The sequence below is a fragment of the Ailuropoda melanoleuca genome, chromosome 8 (assembly GCF_002007445.2).
Source record: "Ailuropoda melanoleuca isolate Jingjing chromosome 8, ASM200744v2, whole genome shotgun sequence".
In the NCBI taxonomy this organism is placed as follows: domain Eukaryota; kingdom Metazoa; phylum Chordata; class Mammalia; order Carnivora; family Ursidae; genus Ailuropoda; species Ailuropoda melanoleuca.
In genome coordinates this window covers 68,525,203-68,551,928 of record NC_048225.1, presented here as the reverse complement: position 1 = coordinate 68,551,928, position 26,726 = coordinate 68,525,203, and the positions used below count along the sequence as shown (strand labels likewise).

The 26,726-nt window shown below is 37.7% G+C and overlaps 1 protein-coding gene across 7 annotated transcripts in view; it reads right to left on the bottom strand.

Annotated features, from left to right (window-relative positions):
• The window catches only part of AKT3 (AKT serine/threonine kinase 3), a 298,656-nt gene that overhangs the window by 126,696 nt on the left and 145,234 nt on the right, over positions 1-26,726 (bottom strand). For 6 of the 7 annotated variants that reach the window (XM_034666651.1, XM_034666653.1, XM_019798522.2 and 3 more), the window contains 2 exons: positions 14,656-14,767; positions 1,464-1,608 (listed from right to left, as the gene is read on the bottom strand). In XM_034666651.1, coding sequence (XP_034522542.1) covers positions 1,464-1,608; positions 14,656-14,767 — 257 coding nt within the window. The remainder of the gene's footprint in view (positions 1-1,463; positions 1,609-14,655; positions 14,768-26,726) is intronic. The other variant, XM_034666655.1, reaches the window with a different exon arrangement.

Sequence of the window (26,726 nt, the reverse complement as noted above, 5' to 3'; positions counted from 1 at the left end):
TAGCTAGTACTGAATGGGGTAGTGTAGAATTCAAAGGACAAGATTCATTGGGACCTGATTTTAAATTTCTGACCACCGTCAGATTTTACATTCATTGTGTACATGTGCGCATACACATCTAAGAGAAGCTCTCTTATGTCTGAGTAGCTGAGCGAAGCTAGATTGTTTCTGTTTTTGTTTTTTGCAATGATCTGAAGAACAAGGGGGAGTTAAGTTGACTTAAAAGAGGAATTCATTTCAACTAACAAATAGAGGATAAATCTTTAATGAAGACACAAAGAGTTCTCAGACATTTGACCAAGATCAAGCATAGAATATTATTAAAATGAGAGCAGAGATTTCAGGTAAGAAGAGAGTAATTAACAGACTCTAGGTTGTAATGGTACAACTTCATCAAGTTCACACGGTTAGCACTTAGAAAAAGGAGGATCTGGGCTCAAGCAGTCTAACTCCAAAGAGTTCTCAATCATTATGCTAAAACCAAATTACACGGGTAATTACATTAAAAATTAGTGTTTTCCTACAAGGAGATTAAACTTACAATTCATTATAACAAACATATTCTAACATGATAAATGGCATGTTCATTTACTTTGAACACTTAGATCTTTAATCTTAAAATACCATTTTCATATAAGGAACTTCCTTTTTAATTTTCTTTTGTTAAAAAGATTTATTCACTTATTTGAGAGAGAGAGAAAGAACAAGCAGGAGGGGAGGGAGAGGGAGAGAAAGAATCTAAAGCAGACTCCCCGCTGAGTGCAGACCCAATGCGGGGCTCTATCCCAGGACCCTAAGATCATGACCTGAGCAGAAATCAAGAATCAGACGCTTAAGCGACTGAGACACCTAGGCAGCCAGCTTTTTAATTTTCTATAGCAATGAAAAACATAATTTATAATTCCATCAATATATAAATTGGCATTTATTAATCGGGAGCACTCAGGGAAGGAGAAGTCTTTTCCCTCACTGGCTCAGGAGCAGCCATTAAAATAAAAAGCTATTATTTCCCAGACTATTCACTTTCCCGCCGATATTAGTGAAGCTGGGGCGTCAGGTAAAAAGCACACCAGAACCATTTCTGCTTCTGCTTTGAGGGTACAAAATACCAAATGGAAAATGACCAAATCATTAGGGAAAACATCATTTCCAAGTTAAAATGGTATTAAAAACAGTAAGAGAAAAATGCAAATTATAAATCAGCATAATAGCACTTCAGTTGACAAGTACCTCCAAAGCCCTATCAGTGCTAAGTGCTGAACCATGAAAATGAGGTGACGTTTAAATTATTTGGTCTTAAACAATGACAGGTATTTCAGATTTACTAGGATAAACACCACCCACGCCTATATATTTGTATAACGTAAGATCATTGGCCAATACTTCTTGCAAATGGCAATTTTTAGCATATTTCTTCCATAACATAAACTGTGCTCAGTAGGGGATAAATTACTATTCTCTACCTTTCTTTTATGATGGGTTGTGGAAGCATCCATCTCTTCTTCCCCTATATTATCAATTTGTGAAGTTGGACTACAATTCATTCTCTCCTCTTCTTGTCTCTGAAGTCTGTCTGCTACAGCCTGAATAGCTTCTGTCCACTCTTCCCTATAAAAACAAGTACAGTTTCCCATTAATAAAGAACGGTAAATGATTCAAATATTTCCCTTTTGTAAAATATGACATCAACACAAATAAAGTCTATTCCAGGATAATATATACACATCTACATTTAAATATATCCCCCCCTTTACTCAAAGGTGAAATTAATCCCCAAAACATTTAACATTACAGACTTTAACAATTGTAGGAGCATTTATTTAGGAGAAGAAAAAGAGAAGGAAAGGATTTTAAGAAAATTGAGTTAAAACCCTTTAAAAGTATAGTTAAAGGTTATTGCCTATATACATCTTATCTATAAAGTAAATTGACCCCCAGAGCTTGCTGCCCCTTAAAAAACTTTTTTGTCTAGCCATTGTTAAGTTCATCATCGACATAGTTAAGATCTTTACTGTGGTCCAACAGTAGTTCCAAGAAAAGGTTTTCAAAGCCAAAACATTTTACTGTTCCCAAATCACAGATAAGTTAAAAAAAAAAAAAAAGTCATAGTTTGTAGGTAAAACAGTCTCAGGAGCACTGGTTGAAATTTGTATTATCAGATCAAGAATCATTCATTTCCATATAAATTTTTAAATCAGCATGTGTTTCTTAAAGTCTGTTAGAATTTTGAGTGGACTGTATTAAATCTATGGATCAATTTGGGGGTAGATTACTAGCTGAAAAAATTAAAATTTCCACTCCATAAACATGGTATAGTCTCCATTTATTTAGGTCTTTAAATTTACCAATGCAATCTTCTATGGCTTTCTGTGAAAACATCTTGCATATTTTATTCAGAAGTAATTTATCTTTAAAAAATTATTTATTTTTCATTGAACTATAGTTGACATATAGTATTACACTAATTTCAGGTGTACAACATAAGTTATTCAACACATGCACTATAAAATGCTCACCACATAAATGCAATTACCCTCTGTCATCGTACAAAGTTATTATAATATTATTAACTATATCTGCTATGCCGTATCTTACACCCCTGTGACTCACTTTCTGTAGAGCTTCTTTGGAAAAATGCCTATTCAAGCCCTCTGCCCATTTTTCAATCAGATCATTTGGGGGTTTTTTGGCATTGAGTTATAGGAGTTCTTTGTATATCTTGGATATTAACCCTTTATCAGACAGGTCCTTTGTAAATATCTTCTCTCATTCAACAGGTTATCTTTTCGTATTGTTGATTGTTTCCTTTGTAAACGCATTTTAGTTTGATGCAGTTTCAATTATTTATTTTTGCTTTTGTTGCCCTTGCCTTAGAAGACAGATCTAAAAAATACTGCTGAAACCACTGTCCAAAAGGTTACCACTTACATATTCTTTTAAGGGTTTTATCACTTCGGGTCTTATATTTAGGTATTTATTCCAGTTTGAGTTTATTTTTGTATATGATGTAAAAAAAAAAAAAAAGTTCAGTTTCATTCTTTTGCATTAGCTGTCCAGCTTTCCCAACACAATTTACTGAAGAAACTGTCTTTCCCTATTGTATATTCTAGCATACTCTGTGGTAGATGAAATGACAGAATAAGTGTGGGTTTATTTCTGGGGTGTCCATTGTGTTCCATTGATCTGCGTGTCTATTTTTGTGCCAGCACCATATTGTTTTGATTACCATAGCTTTGTATTACATCTTGAAAACTGGAATTGTGATACTACCAGTTTTGTTCTTCTTTCTCAAGGTTGTTTTTGCTACTCAGGGTCTTCTGTGGTTCCATACAAATTTTAGTTCTATGAAAAAATTATTGATATTTTGATAGGGTTTGCAATGAATCTGTAGCTTGCTTCAGGTAGAATGGCCATTTTAACCATATTAATTCTTCTAACCCATGAACATAGTATATCTTTCCAATTATTTGTATCATCTTCTATTTCTTTCCTCAGTGTCTTACAGTTTTCAGAGTGCAGGTTTTCACACCCTAGGTGAAATTTATTCTTTTTTAACCAATTGCAAATGGGACTGTTTTCTTAATTTCTCTTGTAAGTGCATAGAAATGCAACAGATTTCTATATGTTACTTTTGTATCCTGCCAATTTACTGAATTCATTTATTAGTTCTAATAGTTTTCGTGGTCAAGTTTTAGGGTTTTCTATATATACTATCATTCACCTACAAAAAGTGACAGTTTTACTTTCCCCTTGCCAGTTTGGATCCCTCTTATTCCATTCTCTTGTCTTACTGCTGGGGCTAACAGCACCAGTACTGTGTTGATTAAAAGGGGCAAGAGTGGACATCCTTGTCTTGCTCCTGATCTTAGAGGAAAAGCTTGCAAATTTTCACCATTAGGTATGTTGTTAGCTGTGAGTTTATGGACTTTATTATGTTGACGTACAATCCCTCTATACCCATTTTGTTGAGAGTGAATGGATGTCATATTTTGTCAAATGCTTTTCCTGCCATCTATGGGGATGATCATATGACTTTTATCCTGCATTTTGTTAATGTGCTGTATACAGTCACTGACTGATTTGTGGATATGAAACCATCCTTGCACCCATGGAATAAATCCTATTTGATCATGGGGAATGATCCTTTTAATGTACTTTGAATCTGGTTTGTTAACGCTTTGTGCCAATTTTGCATCTGTGTTCATCAGAGATATTGGCCTATAATTTTCTTTTTATAGTGTATTTTTCTGGTTTTGGGATCACAGTAATGCTGGCCTCATAGAATGAATTTAGAAGCAATCCTTGCTCTTTAATTTTCTAGAATAATTTGAGAAGAATAGGTATTAAGTCTTCTTTAAATGTTTGGCAGAATTTACCTATGAAGCCATCTGGTCCTGGACTTTTTTACTTACTGGGAGTTATTTGATCACTGATTCAATTCTATCACTACTAATTGGTCTGTTTAGATTTTCTATTTCTTCCTCTTTCAGTCTTGGAAGATTCAAGGTTTCGAGGAATTTATCCATTTCTTCTAGGCTGCCCAATTTGTTGGCATATAATTTTTCATAGTAGTCACTTTTAACCCTTTGTATTTCTGTGGTGTCAGCTGTAACTTTTCATTTCTGATTTTGAGTCCTGTCTTTTTTTGTTCTTTAAGAGTCTGGCTAAAGGTTTATCAATTTTGTTTTGCTTTTCAACAAACTAGCTCTTAGTTCCGCTCATCTTTTCTATTATTTTTTTAAGTCTCCATTTTACTTATTTCCACTCTGGTGTGATTACTTCCTTCCCTCTACTAACATTGGGCTTCATTTGTTCTTTTTCTAGTTCCTTAGGAGTAAGGTTAGATAGTTGGAGATTATCCTTGTTTTGTAGATTTTTGGTAGGCCTGTGTCATTGGAAATTTGCCTCTTACAAGTGCCTTTGCTGGGCAGCAAAGATTTTGAACTGTTATGCTTCCATTTTCATTTGTCTGCACCTATGTTTTGATCTTCTGTGTTTTCTTCATTGACCCACTGGTTCTTTAGCAGCATATTGTTTAACTCCGCATGTTCGTGGCTTTTTTCCAGTTTTTTTCTTGTAACTGATTTCTAGCTTCAAATTGTTGTGGTTGGAAAAGATGGTTGATATGATTTCACTTTCTTAAACTTACTAAGACTTGTTTTGTGGCTTACTATGTAATCTGTCTTGGAGAATGTTCCATGAGTACTTTTTGGATGTCTTTGGATGGAATGTTCTGTATATATCTGTTAAGTCCATCTGGTCTGATGTGTCATTCAAGCCACTATTTCCCTCTTTATTAATTTTTTTTCTGGATAATTTATCCATTGATGGAAATGGGGTGCCAAAATCCCTTCCTATTATGTTAATTTCTCCTTTTATGTCTGTTAATTTGCTTTATATACTTAGGTGCTCTTATGCTGGGTGCATAGAAATTTATAACCATTATATCCTCTCGTTGGCTTATCCCTTCATTATTATGTAATGCCCATCTATGTCTCCTGTTACAGTCTTTGCTTGAAAGTCTATTTTGTCTGATAAGAGTATTGTTACCCCAGCTTTTTTTTCCTTTCATTTCCATTTGCACAGCATCTGTTTTTTCAGCCCTTAGCTTTCAGTCTGTATGAGTCTTAAGGTCTAAAGTGAGTCTCTTGTAGAAAACATATACTTGGGTCTTATTTTCTTTTTTCCTTATTCAGTCACCCTTTATCTTTTGATTGGAACTTTAAGTCCATTTGCATTAAAAGTAATTATTGAAAGGGACGCACTTATTGCCATTTGCTGGCATATAACAACTGGCACGTAACCATTTTCTGGTTGTTTTGTAGTTCTTGCTTCCTGTCTTCTTCCTCCCTTGTGAGTTTATGATTTTCTTGAGTGCTAAGCCTGGATTCTTTTCTCTTTAGGTTTTGTATCTAGTAAAGGTTTTTGGTTTGTGGTTCATATAAGGTTCACATATACTACCTATGTATATAGCAGTCTATTAAAGTTAATGTTCCATTAACTTAATCACATTCTAAAAGCACCGTATTTTTACTGCCACTCTGTACATTGTTTTGTATTTGACTTCACATTTTACATCTTTATTTGGTATATCCATTAATTAATTATTGTAGATATAACTGATTTTACCACTTTCGCCTCCTCATACCACTTTTATAAGTGATTGATCTACTACCTTTACCATATGTTTGCTTTTACCAGTGAAAATTTTCTTTAATAATTTTCTTAGTTCCCATTATGGCCTTTCTTTTCTTCTGAAAATAAGTCTCTTTACCATTTTTTATAAGGCCAGTTGAGTTGTAAAGAACTGGGAAACTCTTTTCTCTTTCCTTCTACTGTGAATGACAGCCTTGCTGGCTAGAGTCTTCTTGGTTGTGGTTTTCTTCCTTTCGTCACTTAGATTGTATCATGCCACTCACTTCTGGCCTGCAAAGTTTCTGCTGAGAAATCAGCCAATAGACTTAAGGCATTTCCCTTTTATATAACTTGCTGCTTTTAAGATTTTTTTATCTTTAATTTTTGACATTTTACTTATTATGTATGTGTCTTGACGTGGATCTCTTTGGGTTTATCTTGTTTAGGACTCTCTGTGCTTCCTGGATTTGGCTGTCTGTTTCCTTCTCCAGGTTAGAAAGTTTTCAGCTATTAGATCTTCAAAGAAGTTTTCTTCCCCCTTTTCTCTATCTTCTCCTCCGAGAACCTTATAATGCAAATGTCACTAAGTCTGATGTTGTCCCTTACATATCTTCATGGTTTTAGATTCTTTTTACTCTTTGCTGTTCAGCTTGAGGGTCTTCCACTACTTTCAGACTGTGTCTTTCAGGTTGCTGATCTGCTCTACAGCATCCCTTAGTCTGCTGTTATCCCCTCTAAGTGATTCCTGCTGGGTGGGGAGGGGCAGGAGCAGCTCTGGAGGGACACCTGCCAGCGGAGGTCCACAGGGCAGGTGTCTGCAGTGCTAGCAAGGTAGGAGGAGAGTGTCAGAACTGGTGCCTTCCAGCATGAGGCCAACTATGCTGAAAGAGGTCCAGAAAAATGGCACCTGCCAATTCTTCCACTACTGGAGAAAGTTCCTACAGGTTTTTGATCCTCCAGCACAACCCTATAATTGGGCAATAAATCTCTCTCAAATACAACCCAGAAGCTTTCAAACTACTGCCTCTGTACTGGGTCTCAGAGGGAGTGATACTGTGCATAGACCCTTTAAGAGCATGCTCTGTTATATATTGCTCTCCAACCTTCCTGGGGTTAAAACCCACTAATTTGCAAAGCTCTCAAGTTAAGCCCCATTGATTTTCAAAGCCAGAGGCTATGGAGGCTTGCCTTCCCAGTGCAAATCCCCAGGGCTGGGGTGCCCCACAGAGGTCCTCACAGAAGACCTCTGTACCTGTGATAGCCCTCCTGCTTATGGGTAAACGTGTCTGAGGTTTGGTTCTCAAGTTTTCTCTGTACCTCCTACTCTTCTTGATGTGGTTTTTAAGATATAGCTTTAGCCATGGAAGAGCTGTTCGGTAGTCTTCAGGTTTTTCTCAAAGTGAGTTATACTATATAGAGTTGAGGCGATGCTGTCTGTGAGAGGAAGTGATCTCAGGATCTTCCTACTCTGCCGTCTCCCTTGAGCAAAATCAGTTGATTGTTTTCTTAGGGTGTTTATTTCTTTGGCAGAATTCTTCACTTTCTTAGAGACGCTCCCTGAGTTATCTATCCCTAACTATTCTTTATGCTACTGTGGAGGCTTTAAAATTTTTTTTTAAATTTTCTAGTTTTTCTTGGTAGTACTTACAAATAAAGTTGGTTTTGTACGTTGACCTTGTACCCTGCAGCCTTATTAAGTTGCACATGTCTACAAATAAGAGCAGTTTTACTTCTTCCTTTCCAATCTATTTGCCTTTTACCTGTTTTTCTTGCCTTATAATGCTCTCTATCAGACCATTAGTAGAATGTTAAATAAAAGCGATGTTAAGATCTGTTCCAGATCTTAGAGAGAAAGCACTGAAGCTTCTACCCTTGATTATCACATAAGCTGTAGGTTTTTTATAGATAGAAGTTGAGTAAGTTCCCTCCTAATCCTTGTCTGCTGAGTGTTTTAGTTATGAAAGGGTATTAAATTTTGGCAAATGCTTTTCCTGCATCTGTTGAGATGACCATGTAGTTTTTCTACTTTAGCCTCTGAATATACTGAATTTAGTTTAATGATTTCAGATGATAACGCAACTGAATTCTTGGAAATACTCCATTTGGTCATGCTGTATTATTCTTTTTCCATATTTTTTGAATTTGTCAAAACTGTGTTAAGAAATTTTGCACTGATGTTCACAAGTATATTAGACTATAGTCTAATAGTTAGCTCTACCTTCTTATGATAGCTTTGCCTGGTTTTTGAAACAGGAGTGCCCTTATAAAATAAGTTGGAAAGTGTTCTCTTCTCCATTATTTTCTGAAATAGACTGTAGGACTGGTACTATTTCTTTAAATATTTGACAGAACTCATCAGTGAGGCCATCTGGACATTGACAATGGCTGTTCAAGTTTTCTAATGTTTTCTCGGGATATTTGTAATTTGTGTCTTCCCTTTTTTTCTTTAACACTCTTCCAAGACGTTTTCCATTCTTTCAGTTTTTCTCAAAGAATTCACTTTTGTTTATCATTATTTTTGTTTTCTATTTCACTGATTTTTGAGCTCTAATGTTTCCTCTTGATGTTTGCTTTGGGTTTACTTTACTTTATTTTAGTTTCTTAAAAAGAAAGCTTAGGTTATTGACTTAACTTTCTTCAAGTATAGGCATTTATTGTTAAAAATTTCCCTCTAAGCACTCACAAATTTTTATATGCTTTATTTTCATTATCATTCATTTAAAAATGATTTTCTAATGGCTCCTGTGAATTTTGTTTTTGACTCAATGTTTTTTAAGAGGTATGTGGTTTTAATTTCCAAATAGTTGGGAGTTTTTTGGGTTCTTATTCTTATTGATTTCTAAGCAATTCTACCAAAGCCAAAAACCATATTTTATATAATTTCAATCATTCTAACTATATTAAGAATTATTTATGATCCAGAATATGAGTTATCCTGGTGAATGTGCCATATGTGCGTTTGAAAACAATGTGTATTCTCTCACTTTTGGGTGTAGTATTCTGTAAATATCAACTACATCAAGGCGGTTGACAGTGTTATTCTATGACTTTGCTGATTTTTTTGCCTAGTTGCTCTATCTCCTGCTGGGAAGAATTTAAAAATCTACAAATATGGTTGTGGGATTCTCTACTTTTCTCTGTTTAATTCTGTTATTGCATGCATACATATTCATGATTATTCTAGCATCCATATCAATTGACCCTTTTATCATTATAAAGTACCCTGGAACTCTCTAGAATATTATTTTATTTTGAAATCTGATACAGCAAGTCTCTTCCTATGGTTATTGTTTGCATGAAATATTTTTACTAATCCAATTATTTTCTACTTAGCTATGTCTTTATACTCAAAGTGCATTTCTTACAGACAGTACATAAGTGGGCCTTATATTTTTAATTCTAAAACTCTCTCCCTTTCAACTGCAGTGTTTAACCCATTAGTATTTAATACAATTATTTATATGGTTGCACATAAGTCTACCATTTTACTTTTTTCTATGTCTCATCTCTTCTTTCTTTTTTCCTGCCTGTTTTTGTTTCATTATTTTAAATTTTCAGAATTCCATTTCACTTTTCCTGTTGGCTTCTCAGCCATTTTTTTTGCATATTTTTATATATAGCATTAACTTCACACAGTCAACCTCTATAATGTACTCTGGATTAATTTTTTATGATTCTATTTCTCCTCATATCAGCATTGTCATCATCATATGCTTGCTTTCCTTTTAGCGATTATCCTTGAAATCCTAACATTCATCCTCAACTTAGCAAAGTCTGATATATGTCCATACTTTTAAGTCTTCTAAGAAAATGCACTGATGTCATAAGACATTAACTCCCATTTATCCTTCAACCTCAATTTATATATTATTTTAGATTTTTCATTCTTCATATAATTAAACCACAAAATTATTATTCATAAGATCAATATTCATTTGGTTTTATCAAGTTATTTGCCATTTTGCTTTTCATTCCTTCCTATATCTCTTCTCCCATCTGGGATTATTTTTATTTTGTCTGAAGAATGCTGTAAGTATTTCCTTTTCTGCAAGTCTGCTGGTGAGAAATTCTATCAATTCTTAACTGAAGTTATTGAAATATTTGACTGAAATATTTTCATCTTACTTTCACTCTTGGAAAGCATTTTTGCTCATTAGCACTTACTTTCTTTCAGCACTTTGAGAATACCATTCCATTATCTCCAATTATCATTCCATCCCATATATTCCATGTCAATTATTTCTATTGATATCACCTTTTGGTCTAATTGATGCTCCTTTGAAGGCAACTTATCTTTTTTCTCTATCTGCTTTGAGGATTTTCCCATTGCCTTTGTTTTCAAAAGTCTAATGAGATTAAGAGGGTTTTCTTTGTATTTTTCCTGCATGGGATTTACAGGACTTCTTGAATATGTGGTTTGGTGTCTTTAGCCATTTTAGAAATTTTTCAGCCGCTATCACTTCAAATACTTTCTGATCTGTTCTTTCACTCTTCCATTTTGAGACTCCAATTATGTATACATAAGACCTTCTAACTGCATTCCTTTAGTCTTACATTGCCTTCCTCTTTATATTTTTCATCCTTATCTCCATGTTTCATTCTGCATATTCTGTTATAACCTACGTTTGAGTTCCTAATTTTCCCCAGAGTAAGACCTAATTTACAGTTAAAACCATCCACCAGCACTCATGACTTTAAATATCTTGTTTTTCAATTTTAGAATTCCCATATTATTCTTTTTTTTATAATTTCTAGCTCTCTGATGAATTTCCTAGACTTAACTGTTATTTCCTTGAATATACTCATACAGAGTTCTTTTAATTTCTGTCTGATAACTCCATTATCTAGAGAACCTATGAATCTGATTCAGTTGTCTGTTTTGTCTCTGTGGTTTATGAATCTTTGAATCTTCATGTACTTTTTTATTTTTTAATACATATCAAACAATGTACATTAAAATGTAAACAGGTAATTTGAGATTATTTATATTTGCTTTTAACACGTTCCAAGGAGACTAGCAAAAGTGGATTACATTAACCAAATTTAAGACCTGAAATAATTTAAAGGTAGACTTCGATCCTTAAAAGGTTAAGTCTAAATTCAGTTTATTCTTTCTTCTAGTGCCAACCTAAAATATACTGATGTACCACAACCCCTATTTGCTAGGCCTTGGATTCCAGAACATGATTCCTTGATCCGACAGTTACTCCAAATGTCAACATTTCAGACACTTCTAGAATTGGAAGGCACCCCTAATAAAAGAGTGAGCTCATCTCTCTGGGTTTCTTTCACCCTTCCATAAAGTTTTGGTTCCATAATTCTTCACAGTGAAACTGCCCCGTGTATGCCCCCCCCCCTTTTTTAACATTTTGTCCACCTTTCTGGAGAGTTCTTAGGTGGACTACTGACATAAATTAATTCATTCACCACAATTAAAATATATGTGTATGCTCTGCAAAAAGTACTGGGCCCAAATATCTCACAAATCAAAGAAAGCATGCAATCTTCTAATTCCTAAGTAATGTTGGAAAATGTACTCAACTTAGAAAATAGAATGGAGACCCCCAGGAAGCAAGTAAATTTTCCTATTTAAAGTATATATACTACTTACATGAAAACGAATCAATTTTCATAAGCTGATCATTTATTTAAAAATAAACACTTAACTAAATTGTCTAATATATGTATGCTACTAAAACTCAGTAAGCCATAGTGCAGTATGAACTTACGGTAATAAGGGAAACCCTGATACTGTAAATAAGTATAACAAAGTGTTACAGGTAAAATGATAACAAGTTAGCACTGAGAACAGTGGTGTTCTAAGAAAAACAATGTTAAGTTTGGAGGGGGGACCAAAGGAGAGGAATGATCTGTAAATGGGGAAGTATAAGATGAGCTGGTACAAGATGAAACAAGCAAAGGAAGGTATTTCTGGCATAGGGACAAAAAAGCCAGAAAGAGCCACAAGGGACAGGAGAATTAGGACTTGGAAAACTACAAGTAGTTCATTGTAGTTGTAACATAAGGCGGTATAAGCGTGCACATGAACATGTGGTGTGAGTGTAGCAGGGCCATCGTGGTGACAATGAAAGTGATTAGCTCTAAGAAAGGAAAATAATCTGGGTCTGTAAAGTGAATGTTCCAGTATAACAAAATAAACTATACATGAAAAATCATATTTGACAGTGAATAATTTGAAGTGCATTCATTAAAACCAGAAGAAAAAAAAATGGGTATGCTATCATGAAAATTATTACATATTATTTAAAAGCAAAAAAAAAAATAAATAAACAGACCATCCTACCTGAAAGGAAGAGACAAAATTACTATTATCTGCAGATGTTATGCCTGCAAAAGCTAAGAACATTTTGAGAAAAAGAAAAAAAAAAAAGCAGTAACTGAAGAATATGTTTGCTTTTACCTGAAATTTTTTCCTTCCTTAATTTTCTTACTTCTAGTTAAGGCCTTTCCTTTCCCTTAGAAGTTAAAAGTTTTCTAAGGCTTCTCTAAGTAAAACCATGTGGTCTTAGTGTGACAATGACAGAGAAATCAAAGGGGAAAAAAAAGAAAAAAACCTAAATTACAAATATTTATTATGTATATATATGCCATCCATAATCAGTGAGGACAGAATGGATTATTCAATGAGAAGAAATGAAGAACGGAGCTGATAACAATGGTCTCATCCTTTGGAAAAAGTAGATTTCAAACTTCTATGATGCAATAATACAAATAGAAGACTTTTTTAGATAGATTAGAGATATATATTTCATTTACAATAAGAACCGATTTTAGACTGGCAGACAGAACACAGAAAATACACAGCTTTTCCAGTTCTCACTACATTTTTCTAAGTCTTCATTAACATTAAAGTCATATAAAATCTCCAAGCACCAGATTCTAGATGAATGTAGAAAAACACACCCCATGGTAAATATAAAGATGCTGTTTTTTTCATTTTTACTAAAACTGCTTCCTTCTAGTCATAAATGCAAATACAAACTGATAGTTCAGAAAAGTAGCGTGATATAAAAGTACGGGAACTATTTTAAAGTCTTAAGATACTGCGTAAATCCAGCTTTGCAGACATAAATGGCAGAATTGATCATGCTTCATTCAATGGGATGTTATAAATCCATTAAGAATAATATTTTCAAAGAATATACAGAGACATGGGAAAAGTTCCATTCATTCGGCCAGTCAACAAACACTACGCTGGATCCTGGACGGTGCTATAAAGAGATTATTGAGCAAGGAAGCTAGGATCCTTGCTAGTCAAGAATCTCACAGTCTAGCGAGAAAAGCAAACAAAGATTACAGCACTGATATACTTGATATAAAAGGTGCAGGGGGATATGCAGTCTATAGCAGGGAGACCCACCTCGTCTACAAGAGTCAGAGAAGGTTCTGTAGGAAAGGCGGTATTTGAAGCTCAGATCTGACAGATGAATAGGAATTAGCCCAGTCATGGTTACGGGTGGAAGTCGAAGCAAACGGAGGACTTAGCATATAGAAATGCCCAGGGAAGACAGGGGTGGACAGGGAGAAAAGGCATACGGAATTGTATGTGTGCTCAAGACCTAAATACATCCACACAGAATAAGACTGGGAGCGTATAAAAGAAAATATGATCTGTCCTTAATTCTGGCTATAAAATTATGAGTAATTTCTAGTTCTTTTCTATTTTTCTTTCTTTTCTAATCACACATTACCATCTACTGTTTAACTGATCAAAAAGCATTATTAAAATAATACTTTACTATTTACTAGATCTTATGGGAGGTGATTTTTGTTTTAAATCTTAGACAAGTCTCCTAAGACCTGCTTTATTGATTTGGAACATAAGGCTAGTAACATTTAACTCCACAAAGTTGCTGATTTGGATCAACCATGATAAGATCTGTGCAGGGAAATGGTTTTGTGGTTGTGGTTGTCCTGACTCAGTTACCACCAGATAAGAGGTTATTAAAACAGAACTGGGGGGTTGGGGCAGGGGTTGCAGGAATGAATAGATCAGGAGGATGACAATATGGCCCCAATGAAGTTGCCACTCCCCTCTTTAGCAATGAGGACAGTCGATGGCAATCAATCCTGGTACTGTTCTTCTCACGGAGCTTAGCCCCAATCTCAGAATCCTTCCAGCCTAATACTCCAGGCAGCCCCCTGCATAATGGCAATGTTACCTGAAACCTTTTGCTATTACTCAGCCTCAAGATCCCAAATACGAACACAATCAATTCAACCATTTTTTAAAGGTAGTTTAATTACAAAAATGTCCCAATTTATATTTCAATTTTTAAATGTCCTGGTTTTTGTTAAGAAGAATACCTTACAGCAGTTCTAGAGGTTGTCATATGTTGCAAGCCTCTGTTATTCATCTATTATACCGGAAATAATTATTAAGGAACTATAGGGTTTTACAAATATTTCACATATATTTACAGATGGTGAAGTCAGATACACATATATCTTTATACCGATTGTTGCTTTTTCATGAAATAGGAAAAACAAGTTTCTTACCTTTCCTCTGGTGTATCTACATGAAACGTTCTCTCTATAACAGTGGTCCACTGGAGACATCTGATAATAAATGTGTTTGGCTTTGGTCGTTCTGTTTTCATTAACTGGCATTCTAGAAATAACATAAAATGTCTCTTTGAATATACTTACATTTAAACCAAGTAAATAGTCGAGAACGATAGAGCTCTGTTCCGAGAGAAACCACTGCAACTTCACAGCTTTCCATGGACCTCCACTCAGGTTGTTCACAACTTGACCTCAGTCTTCCTTTCCAAGCCAACATCCATTCTGGCCAACAATACTGGATGACTTAAGTTTCCCCAAATGCATCTTGCTCTGTCCTATATCAACACCTTTGCTCCAGCTGCTCTTACTATCTGGAATGGTGTCCACTGATTCCACCCCTACCTGCATGTGATCACCTACACTCAAAAGCATACCTATCCTTGAAGGCCCAGATCCAATCCTACTCTTTCCATGAAGCCTTTCCTATCAACCTGGTCCTAAACCAAACCTTCCCCTCTCCATATTCTCATGACTTATTATTGTATCCCTCATTTTTCACTATCTTATATTATTATGTATCATTTAAGAAGGTATCCTTACCCTTTACCTAGATTATATGCCTTTTGACCATATACACCACCTAAACTCTTAGTAATCACAGCCCATAGAGCCAGCTGGTCAAAAGGGATAAATTATGTCAGGGAGTATCTCGGAAGACTTCAAAGAAAAGTAGCATTTTGTAGTGGCTGGGTGTGGATTCTAACACCAGTGTTCCTGGATTCAATTTCTTTTCCTACCATGTAACCTTGAACAAGTTAATTAATCTCTCGGGTCTTCAGGTATTAAAGGGCAAACAAGTACCTACATCATAAAATTGGTGTGGGAATTGATAATAAATCAGTACAACACTCAGCATAACGTATGACACATAATAAGTTTTCAATAGATGTTAGCTATTATTATCAGGTGTATACCTGAGCTGGTCTTTAAGGATACGTGGTATTGGAAAACAATAGGGTTGTTTACGGACACTGCTCTTTGGAAGGAACAATTTCCCTGCAGCTGACAAAGTCGACTGTGTTTTCACAGTGTCTGCCTATTCTGTCCCAGCTCTGTCATTAGCAACTAACAACTACCATCTCTACATCTTTATAGGAACCAGTCATCAGCCACATTGGACTAGTTCATGGACTCCTTACACCAATAAAGATCATTCACCCAAGGATCTCTGCTTAGTTTTCTTCTCTTTTCTAACAAGATTTCATGGTGTCAGCCATCATCATCTCTGGGTTGACCAATACAAAAATCTGAACTTCTTTCCATCTTGGATCTGTATTTTGTGATACCCGTGATTAACTGTACAGTGGATGTATCTACCTGGTTGAATTACTGGTTCCTAAAACCTACTATCTTTCCTCCTGATTCTGTTCCTCCTCCTGGCTTTCCTAATTTTTCTACGATCCAGACTGAAAACACGGGGTGCTCTTGTATGATGCTGGTAATATACGCCATCACCTGGCTTTTACCAGGGATGCAGTTCTACTCCAGACTCTCGCTGCCGAGTGCCTCAGCCTCCCCAGGTGCATAAAGCTCTCCCTACTCAGAAACATAGAAGGGCTAGATCCATTACTGAAGGCTAGGAAGTGTCTTGGAAAGACATCGGAACTCGCAACTGTGATGAGCACAGGGGGAGGTACAGAAGTGCTGAGTCACTCACTATACTGCGTTCCTGAAATAAATATTACACTGTAAATTAGCTAACCGGAATTTAAATAAAAACTTAACAAAATTAATAAAAGACATCTGAACTCATCCAAAAGCAAACCAATCTCTCCCACCATCAGTCTACAGCCAACCTCTGCTACAGCTCAGACGGCAGCCCCTCCATCCTCTCAAGTGCTCAGGGCAAAAGCCCTGGACTCACCCTTAAGACCTCCTCTCTTTTCTCCTGTCTCATCCTGGAAATCCTGTTGCCTCCGCTTTCAAAATATATCCAGTATCACTTCTCACCTCTTCTACTATTATGGGAACAAATCACCATGATCTCTCATGTGAGCACTCTGAACACTCTAGAACAGCTCTGCCTGGCCCTCACTAGACTGTTCTCAAAGCATGCAGCAGAAGCCTTCTTAACATGATCGAATGCAAAAATAGACATATATATCCTACAGTGTTTCCAATTCACTAAGAATAGAAAACAAAGCCCTTTGAATGATTAACAGGGGTCCTACGTGATCTGGGCCTCCCACCCACCCCACTTAAGTTTCTGACCTCCTCACCTAGTTAGTATTCTCTCTCAGGTCCCTCTGCCACCCCCTCCCCCCAGCTTCCATGCATTTCCTCAAATATGTACTGCACCATCTCTCCCAGCATTCTGCCCGCTCACACAGCTCACAGCTAACCCCTCACCACCTTCAAGTCTCAGATCAGGTCTCACCCTCTCACAGACGCCAACCTTGACCTTGCTACTAAACCCTGTGCTCTGCACTCCTCATCCAGGACTCCCCCACCCCTCTGATCTGCTCTACGTTTTATTTCATACCATGTTATCTTCAAACATATGAAATGACTTAGTATCTTTTTTGCTTACTGTCGTCTTCTCAACAAGAACGTAAGCTCCACTGATATATTCTTAGCACCAAGAACTGTGCCCATCTGTGCCTAAATAGTGTCTATTTTTTTAAAGATCCTATTTATTTATTTGACAGAGAAAGAGAGAGCACAAGCAGGGGGAGCAGCAGGCAGAGGGAGAAGCAGACTCCCCGTTGAGCAGGGAGCCCGATGTGGGGGCTCGATCCCAGGACCCTGAGATCACGACCTGAGCTGAAGGCAGACGCTTCACCGACGGAGCCACTCAGGCGCCACAACAGTGTCTGTTTTTCCCCACAGCAGACACTTAATGAATGAATACTGTCCAAATGGATGAATTCAGATAGTAAATAATCCAACAAGAAGGTAATTTTGATGATATAAGAAAGAGGAGTACATTTCTGGAGCAACTTCCCTCTACAGTCAAGAAGGGATGGGATCTGCTAGACAAGTAGAGGGCTGGCCCTCGTCAGGAGTACAGACAGGCTGGTGATGGAACAAGACATGGGGACAAAAGGGCCCAAATACAGTCAAGGGTAAACACGGCAAGCAGGAGCTGGCAGAAATGATTTCCCTGTGGCTTCTATTGTTTTCAGTGAATTGGAATGTAAAGCCGTCTTTAAGAATCAGGTTGGAAGAAGATTCGCCAGTGCTTTGAGAAGAGAGGAGGTCTCCAACAGCCCTTTAGGAGAATGGAAGAGTGAACAGACTAGGGAAATACAACATGACAGCTGGGCAGCATCAGGGGCCCACGGGAATGTCATGACCAAGAATTCAAGCTAGTGGCAGGCATCATGGCTGTGTATTCCCCCAAACAGATTCAGCATCATGGGTGCAGGTGGGGCACAGAGCACTGGATTAGAGCAAAGCTGTAATTTAACCAAATAAGGTTTGGCAAAGCAAGAAAGAGAAGAGAGGATGCGAGACACCTTGGTTGAGAGAATCAACTGATGAATTTAAACTGGGTAAGGAGGAAAGCAAGAACCTGGTGGTGTGTGTAAGAAAATGAAAAGGTGGCAGATTCGACAGATCACTGAATCTATTGTTTCACGGTTGGATATTGAACAGTAATGTTACATACCTTTTGAAATATGAATGTTAAAAAATACCAAATACAGGATGCCAATTTATATTCTTGTTTGAAATTTGAAAGTTTTAAAATACCAATACTATAAATAGATACAGTTTACATGCATCCCTATCAAGCACAGACCCAATATGATTCTCTTTGAAGACCATTGTTCTTCCAATATATTTCCTTCTTCACAAAACTCCTATTAAGTTTCTGGCCAGGGTTTCATCCAGGTTAACGTGATGTCGTATAGAGAAGCTACTGAGAAATTAGGAATTACGTGCACCACTCCCCCCCACCGCACCTGTGACGTGACATCACATGAGGGGACACTGTAAATACCTCATGAATGAAGGGACTGAGTGGCTTTTAATGTAAAGAAGGAAGGACAGACACTTCAAAGATGAGCAGACCTGACAGAAATACTCACGAATGAACTCTATGAAGCAGAAACAGGAAGAACAGAAAAGGAAAGAAGGCCCCATCCAAGTCCACCTACACTTCTGTTGTGCGGATCTTGTGGTAATGTCAAGGTGACTAAGACAAGGGACTTTAAAATCAGAGCGCCAGACCCAAATCCAGCCTCTCTCCCAGCAGCAGCGGGGTGATCCTAAGCAAAGTGCACCTCCAAGCCCCCAGGTTTTCAGTTTTAAAAGACCTATCAGGAATTAAAGTAAGATTTAAAAAGAAGCATATTTTCAACATTATACCTAAATGAAGTTTAAATGGTAAAATTTTAAAAACTTCTCCATGCTATAATCCAACAAGTTATTTAAAATATTACATATGGAATTCTAAGTGATTATCTATTACTGTAACTTACAAAAAGGATAATAGAAGTGATTAATTGCCATTCTCAAGCAGACCACTGAAAAGGAGCTGTTTAGAAATGAATAAAATATTTTATTTACAAAAAAGATGGTTTTAAAAAAATATTAAAATAATAATATAGTCACCTCACTGTAGTTACACACAACTTGGCTATTTTGACCAAATAGGCTGAATATTCATGGACTCAATGACATACGCCAATTACGGGCCAAGCACTATGAAGATTCCGAGCATAGTAAGAAAAATGAGTAAGAAACTCTACATACAGCACATACCAAACTCTGTTATTCCTCATTCTGACACATGTAATGATAAAGTAATATTCCACAAGTGGTATAAAGGTTTCAATCGGGTCCTTCTGAAGCCTAGCTGAACAAAAATGTTATTATAAACAACGAGTAAAATAGAAATATGCCTATATTTCATATGTTTTGATATGAAATACTCTATAAATGAATCCTATTTCTAACTAATACTAAATTGGGACGGTAAAAGAGAGAAGCAGCTACCAAAAGCTGGCTCAAGACAGTCAAGCGGTACTTGGCTAAGAGGACATTCTACCTCCGAATCTCAGGGTTTTTACTGCTGTACAGAAACAAAGGTAGTTAAAGAGCTGAGTCTGAATTAAGAACACTTGACACCTTAAATCACCGTGTTTGAACAAGTGGGCCAGGAAACGGGAAAACTTTGGGTTCTTTTATGCTAGCCATAATACGAAATCATGAACACATCCTACAGCTTCCCCTAAAATGAAGAAAATATGGAAGTTTTCAGAACATGGTTCATGTCTGAACTCTCATTCGTAAAGGGGACTCTTATTCCTTTTTTTTTTCAGTATTGTATTTTTTTAAATTTAAATGTAAATTCAATTAGCCAACATATAGTACACATCATTAGTTTCAGATGTAGAGTTCAATAATTCATCAGTTGTGTATAACACCCAGTGCCACATCACGTGCTCTCCTTAATACCCATCACCTGGTTACCCCATCCCCCCACCACCTCCCCTTCTGCAGCCCTCAGTTTGTTTCCCAGAGTCAAGAGTATCTCATGGTTTGTCTCCCTCTCTGATGACTTCCTATTCAGTTTTCCCTCCCTTCCCCTACGGTCCTCTGCACTGTTTCTTATATTCCATGTGTGAGTGGAACCATATGGTAACTGTCTTTCTCTGACTGAATTATTACTCAGCATAATACCCTCAGCATAATAACACCCTCCAGTCCCATCCACTCAGCATAATACCCTCCAGTCCCATCCACTCTTATTCTTAAAGGGAATAGTGGTTAATAAATAGATTAGCTAATATTTCTTTAGAAGAATATTTTCCCTTTAATTAAGCAAAGGTCCCAATTCAAGCTGGGCCACATCAAAATTTTAAAACCCAAAGCAGCAGCTTAGAATAGCAATACTAAAAAGCTATTACCCAAATGATTAGCTATGATTTCTGGAACTATTTAACACACACAAAAAAAGCACGTGTTCTTATATGAAATGCCAGGTAGCTAACTCTTATTATATCACAGCCCATAATACTTTCCAGAAAAGTATTTGTTACACTGGTGCTTGAGTTAGTTATACTAAACTCACATGAGCAAGTTAAGCTACAAGCTAAATTTCCAGTGTTCTGCTTATTTTTACATGTTCTGAGCCACAGATGACCAAGTTTATTTGAAGCTGTAATTACTCTGTAAACCTGGAGGCCAATTAGAGGGATGGTAACACGCCAGATCAAAAAAATATATGCCAAAAAGAATTTTTTTCTATCACCTGTTCAGAATTTATTAAAAATATTAGATTTTATTTCAACCTCTATAACCTTTTAAATACTAAATTTCTTTTAAAAATGTGTTCTAACAGTCAACGTGAAAAAAAATAGACTCCATTTATAATTAAATCACATAAGGAACTAATGCCGTCAGTTATAATGATCATACGAGAGTGTATATTTGAGCCCCCAGATATAATACTAGTGTGGATATTCTTCAAAGGGGCTAGAAAGCATTTCTTCCTTTTGTTTAAAGTTTTTACTATCTGGGGCGCCTGGGTGGCTCAGCGGTTAAGCGTCTGCCTTTGGCTCAGGTCATGATTCCAGGGTCCTGGGATCAAGCCCCACATCGGGCTCCCTGCTCGGCGGGAAGCCTGCTTCTCCCTCTCCCACTCCCCCTGCTTGCATTCCCTCTCTCGTTGTCTCTGTCAGATAAATAAATAAAATCTTAAAAAATAAATAAATAAAGTTTTTACTATCTAAGCAAGAAAAGCATAGTGTGCAATTAAGACTCAATGCATCAATCCTAAAGAGATTCATTCGGTCCACAGAGAGAGGAGTGGGGCAGGTGTGCTGGTAAAGAGCAGGTCCCGCGGAGGATACGTGTTCTGTGATCACTATGTGTCAGGCACCGCAGGCCCTGCTGGTTCCTCAGTGTCCCCCATTTCATCCGGAGGACATGCCTATGAGGCTTTCTTGTCCTCTGTCCCATAAATGAATGAACCGAGATTAGCCAAATAACTTCCCCCAAAACACACAGTTTGTAAGACACTGTATAGGGATTTACCCTCAGGTCTTTCTGAATCCAAATTCCATGCTCTTCTGGAAAGAATAAACTCCTAGAAAAAGGGTTAAAGGCTAGTAGCCACCCGTCCAAGGGATGGGGCAGTCCTCTCCATCTTCTACACCCCCCCATACCCTCCCAGTGCATGACGCTCCTCCCTTCTAGGACATCTCTTCTCCTGCGAAGAAATCCAGGACATTTTCCACCTGAGAGGGCCCCAAAGCATTTGCTCCTGGCTCTGAACACAGCCTAAGGATGGACAGGTATGAGGATTATTCCCTAGCAGGATCCAGACCCTGGCACTTCCTGTTTCTCCAAGTAGGCATGTAGAGGGAGGGTGACCGAGAATGAGGAGCAGAAGGGAAAGAAGAAGGTAGTTAAGAAGGCAGCAGAACCCCTGGATGCTCTCGCTGCTGGGTCTTACACCCTGCGATACCAATTAAAGCTAGTAAGGTTCCTCAATTATTGATGATAGAAAAGTAATCGCCAAACTTGCACTGATCCAGCTCCATGTTTCTAGTGGTTTCTGTCTGAAACATCTCTCTGGTACCCAGAGTCAACATAGCCTCCTCCATCTAAGGAAACAAGAGAGAAATCCAGGATGTTCTTACGTTGTATTTCATTATGCAACAAATTCTGTAAGTGAGGGAGTGGGACTGTGTTACTAACACTACACTGTGCTCTAGAAGATGTTTCTCACTTTCTGAATACACATTTCAAATTCTGACATTTTAACTACCGTAAACTTCATTACCCTCGATTTAAAGTGGGATACTATTTGTGGACTGAAATCATGACAGGTTAAAGTGAACCTCTCCTGGCACATTTTTCTTTAACGAATATGGTCACCACAGAAACCAACCTTTACCAGAAGTAGACTTTCAGAGCCAACATGTTTCCCAGCAGCGTTCCTCCATCTTGTCTTGCCCTCCAAATCCTGCCTCTATTTAAACAAACAAAGGAAACATCCCCAGGGTCCTCTACAACAACTGCTCTCTGCCCACACTCCACACACTTGAAATTTCAAGTAAAAATAGACTATGGTAACTAGGGGACAATAATTAAGATATGAAGCAACATAAGGCATTTACTAACAAGAGTTACAAGGGTCAGCAAAACATGTAGGTTGACTCAAAACACATGACCAGGCAAGTTGCTTTTGGGGTTTGTTTTCTGTAGTATTATAGCCATGGACTCTTTTTTTTTTTTTTTAATTGTGGTAAAAAACCATCAACAACAACAAACCACAAAACAAAAAGTTACCACTTTAACCCTTTTGAAATGTACAATTCTATGGCATTATGTACACTCACAACGCTGTGCAGCCAAGCTGGTGTTTGAACTCACTGCTGTATTTACTCTCATTACATAAATCATCTATACTTACTATAGGAAAAGTCATAAACAGGTATAGCTAAAATGAAAAGAAAATTAACCATCATCCTACCACACAGGTATAACCTTTGTTAATGGTTTAATGTATATCCTTTCAGCTCTTTTCTAAGCGTTTTTTTAAAAATCACAATGAGACCAGAGGTGCCTGGGTGGAGCCATTGATTAAGTGTCCAACTCTTGGTTTCGGCTCAGGTCATGATCTCGGGGTCCTGGGATCGAGCCCCGCGTCAGGCTCCCTGCTCAGCAGAGTCTGCTTCTCCCTAACCCTCTGCCTCTCCCACTCATACTCTCTGTCTCTCTCTCCAAAACAAGTAAATAAATCTTTAAAATTAAAAAAAAAAACAGAGACTGTAACATATGGGACATATTAGGTGAGTGCTCTGCTCATTTCATATATTGCGAATTTTTCATTTAGATAAATGAAGGTCTCCATCATCCCACTGAACAGTGGCTCAGAGCCCCACTATACTCAGATATCACAGTAGGCAGATTATAATAATTCACAAAACAAATAGAAGGGGACCATCAGACGTAAACAGGATGACATCTAACCATTTTAACATAGCTTGCTATTGGGTACTATGTTAAAATATGAAAAATAATCATAAGCACCAGTTTTGTTTTAACAAAACAAGAAAAACTAATTTAGATTTGAAATATGATGAAAGTGGGATTTGACAGCAAAATTTTAAAAGAATCTGACAAGAATGTACATTAGATTCCAACTTCTCTATGGACAAGGTCCATGCTTTTTCATTACCTAGTCCTGTGCCTAACACAGCCAGTCTCAAATGAGCAAACATAACGAGAGAATATAGGACGAATTCAGTCATGTAACTAGTGAAATGACACTTCATGGAAGCCACCAGCAGAGACTTCCAGAAGAGGGGACTTTCCATAAGTCAAACAGCCTCGTCTCTCTACTGAATGAATGTAACCGAAGTGGGGGTGTTGGTAAAGGACACGGAACTCTTCCAGACCAGCAGAAGGCTTAAGAGACATGCCCATCAAACACACCGTGTGGTCCTTAAACAAATCAGCTGTTAAAGATATTTTAGGTGATAACGAGGGAAACCAGAATATGAATTTTTATTTGATAATATTAAAGATTTCTCAGTTTTATTAGGTGGATAGTGGTACTGCAATTATGTGGGGGAAATTCCTTATTGTTTACAGAGATCTGTACTCAAGAATTCAGGTATAAATGTTGTTAATATCCTAATTTACATTAAATATTTTAACAAAATGATAATGTAAGTCTGGGGAAATGATAACTGTTAAGTCTAGGTAATGGATATAGGAGAGTCCAAGCAGCTATTCTATTTATCTGTATGTCTGACATTTCCCATCATAAAAAGTCAAAAATATGTCAAATAATATTAGATTTCTTCCTCAGAGTACAGACCAAAATAAACTACCAAAGGCTGACAGTGGAAAAGGAAATTATTTTTAAAATACAAAATATACAGGAGACTATCGAAAATAAAGCCACTTCTGTAGTTAATTAAACTCATTTAATGCAATTGAAACTTCAGAATATTTCATCGGGCATTTAAGTTTATAGGAATCACTGCTGGAATAATCAGCTTTTTTAAGCATCGACTCTCATTTACAACTTAAATGCCTTGCGCGCCGAGTGCTACTTTCGCTCCCCTAGCTGCCCCTGCTACTCAACAGGACGAGCTGCAGTCGTGGCCTTTGTCTGTCACCTCTCCCTAACCAACCAGCAAGGCTGTGGTTAGGATCTCCCCTAAAATCCTCTCGTCAGATATCTTCTCCTTGTTCTCATTTCTTTGCTGCACCTGATGTTCTTAGTCCCCCTCCTTCAGGTCTCCCCCCCCCTCCACCCCGTGGTCCCCAGGACACCAACTCGCCCAGCTTCGCGTCCATCTCTCTGACCACTCCTGAGTATTTTCTTAGCATCTCTTCTCCCAACTGAGCTGCTCCCTTAGGCTCAGTGCTTTGTGTTACACTTTTCTTTTCTGATAATTTTGTCCTTAGTAAATTCAGACACTCATTAAGCAAATATTTATTGTGTGCCCACAGCATGCCAGGCAACAAGCTAGGCACTGTGGGTACAGCGGTGAATGAAACGAAGGCCCTGTTTTTCGTATCACTTGGATTTTACTGAGCGGAGGAGTAGTGAAGCAATAGCCGAGCAAAAGCATTAATTTGCCACAGAGCGGGTGCTCACAAGGATTACGAAGAGAAACGAGGCAGGGCCACAAGCTGAAACGACAGGGAGATGGCACTACTTTAGAAGGACGGTTAGAAAGGACTTCTCTCCGTAGAAGGTGGGAAGAGCGACGTGGCTGGAAGGAACAGGAAGTACAAGGACCCACAGCTGGAAGGAGCCCACAGGCGTGTCTGAGAAACAGCAAGGAGGCCAGGGTGCTGGAGGAAAAGTGAGTTCAGGACACGGTAGGAAATGAGGTTAGAAAGATCTCGGATGACCTGGTGAGGGCTGCGGATGTAATCCTGGGGAGGTTCTCTTGGGACTTTGCCTCAAATGTCACCCGATGTCTGATGATTCTCAAACCTGAACCTTCCATATGGCAAAGCTGGCATCTCTCTCCTGAGGCCCTATTATTACCTCATTCTCAACATACCTAAACAGGTTTCATTTTGTGTTTTTGTTTTTTATCCTTCAAACTGAAAATTACTACATTGACACAGAGTTTCTACTCAATTTATTTCTGTGTCATTTTCCTGATCACCCAAGAAACACGCAGTCAGTCATCCTTGACACTCTTCCAACCCATAGCTAAGCCAGCAACCTTCATCTTAATAATCCTTTCATAAATGTCTCTTTCCACTGATGACAGCCAACCAGACGCTTATCACCAAAATCTGGACCCCTGAAATGGCTTTCCAGACGGTCCCCTTTGCCCACCCTCCTCCCTGTCCAAGGTGTCCCACATATTACCAACCTGATTAGTCTGACTCAAACTCTTATTCCGTAGGTCATTCTCCTCAAAAATCTACTAGTTTCTGCAAGAGAAAGCTCAATCCCATTAATCTGACTTTTAAAGCTACTCATAAGCAAGCTGGAACCTTTTTATTTATTATTATTTTTAAAGCTTTTATTTGTTTATTTGACAGAGAGAGAGAGAGATAGAGGAAACATAAACAGGGGGAGCAGCAGAGGGAGAAGCAGACTCCCCACTGAGCAGGGAGCCCGACACAGAACTCGATTCCAGGACCCAGGGATCATGACCTGAACCAAAGGCAGATGTTTAACGACCGAGCCACCCAGGCGTCCCAAGCCAGAATCTTTTTATAACTTTATTCGTTACCATAAAAGCAATGAGTACTCTACCAAAAAAACTACTAGAATTGATAAATGAATTCAGTGAAGTCACAGGATATATAATTAAAATCCAGAAATCTGTTGCATTTCTGCATGCTAATAATGACGTAGCAGCGGCACTTGCACCTGGGGGCTCAGTCGCTTAAGACTCTGACTCATGATTTTGGCTCAGGTCATGGTCTCAGGGCCCTGAGATCGAGCCTCACGCTGGGCTCCATGCTGTGTGGAGTCTGCTTCAGGTTCCCTCTCCCTCTGCCCCTCCCACTCACACTCTCTCTCTCAAAAATAAATAAATAAGGCTTTTTTTAAAAATCAAGTA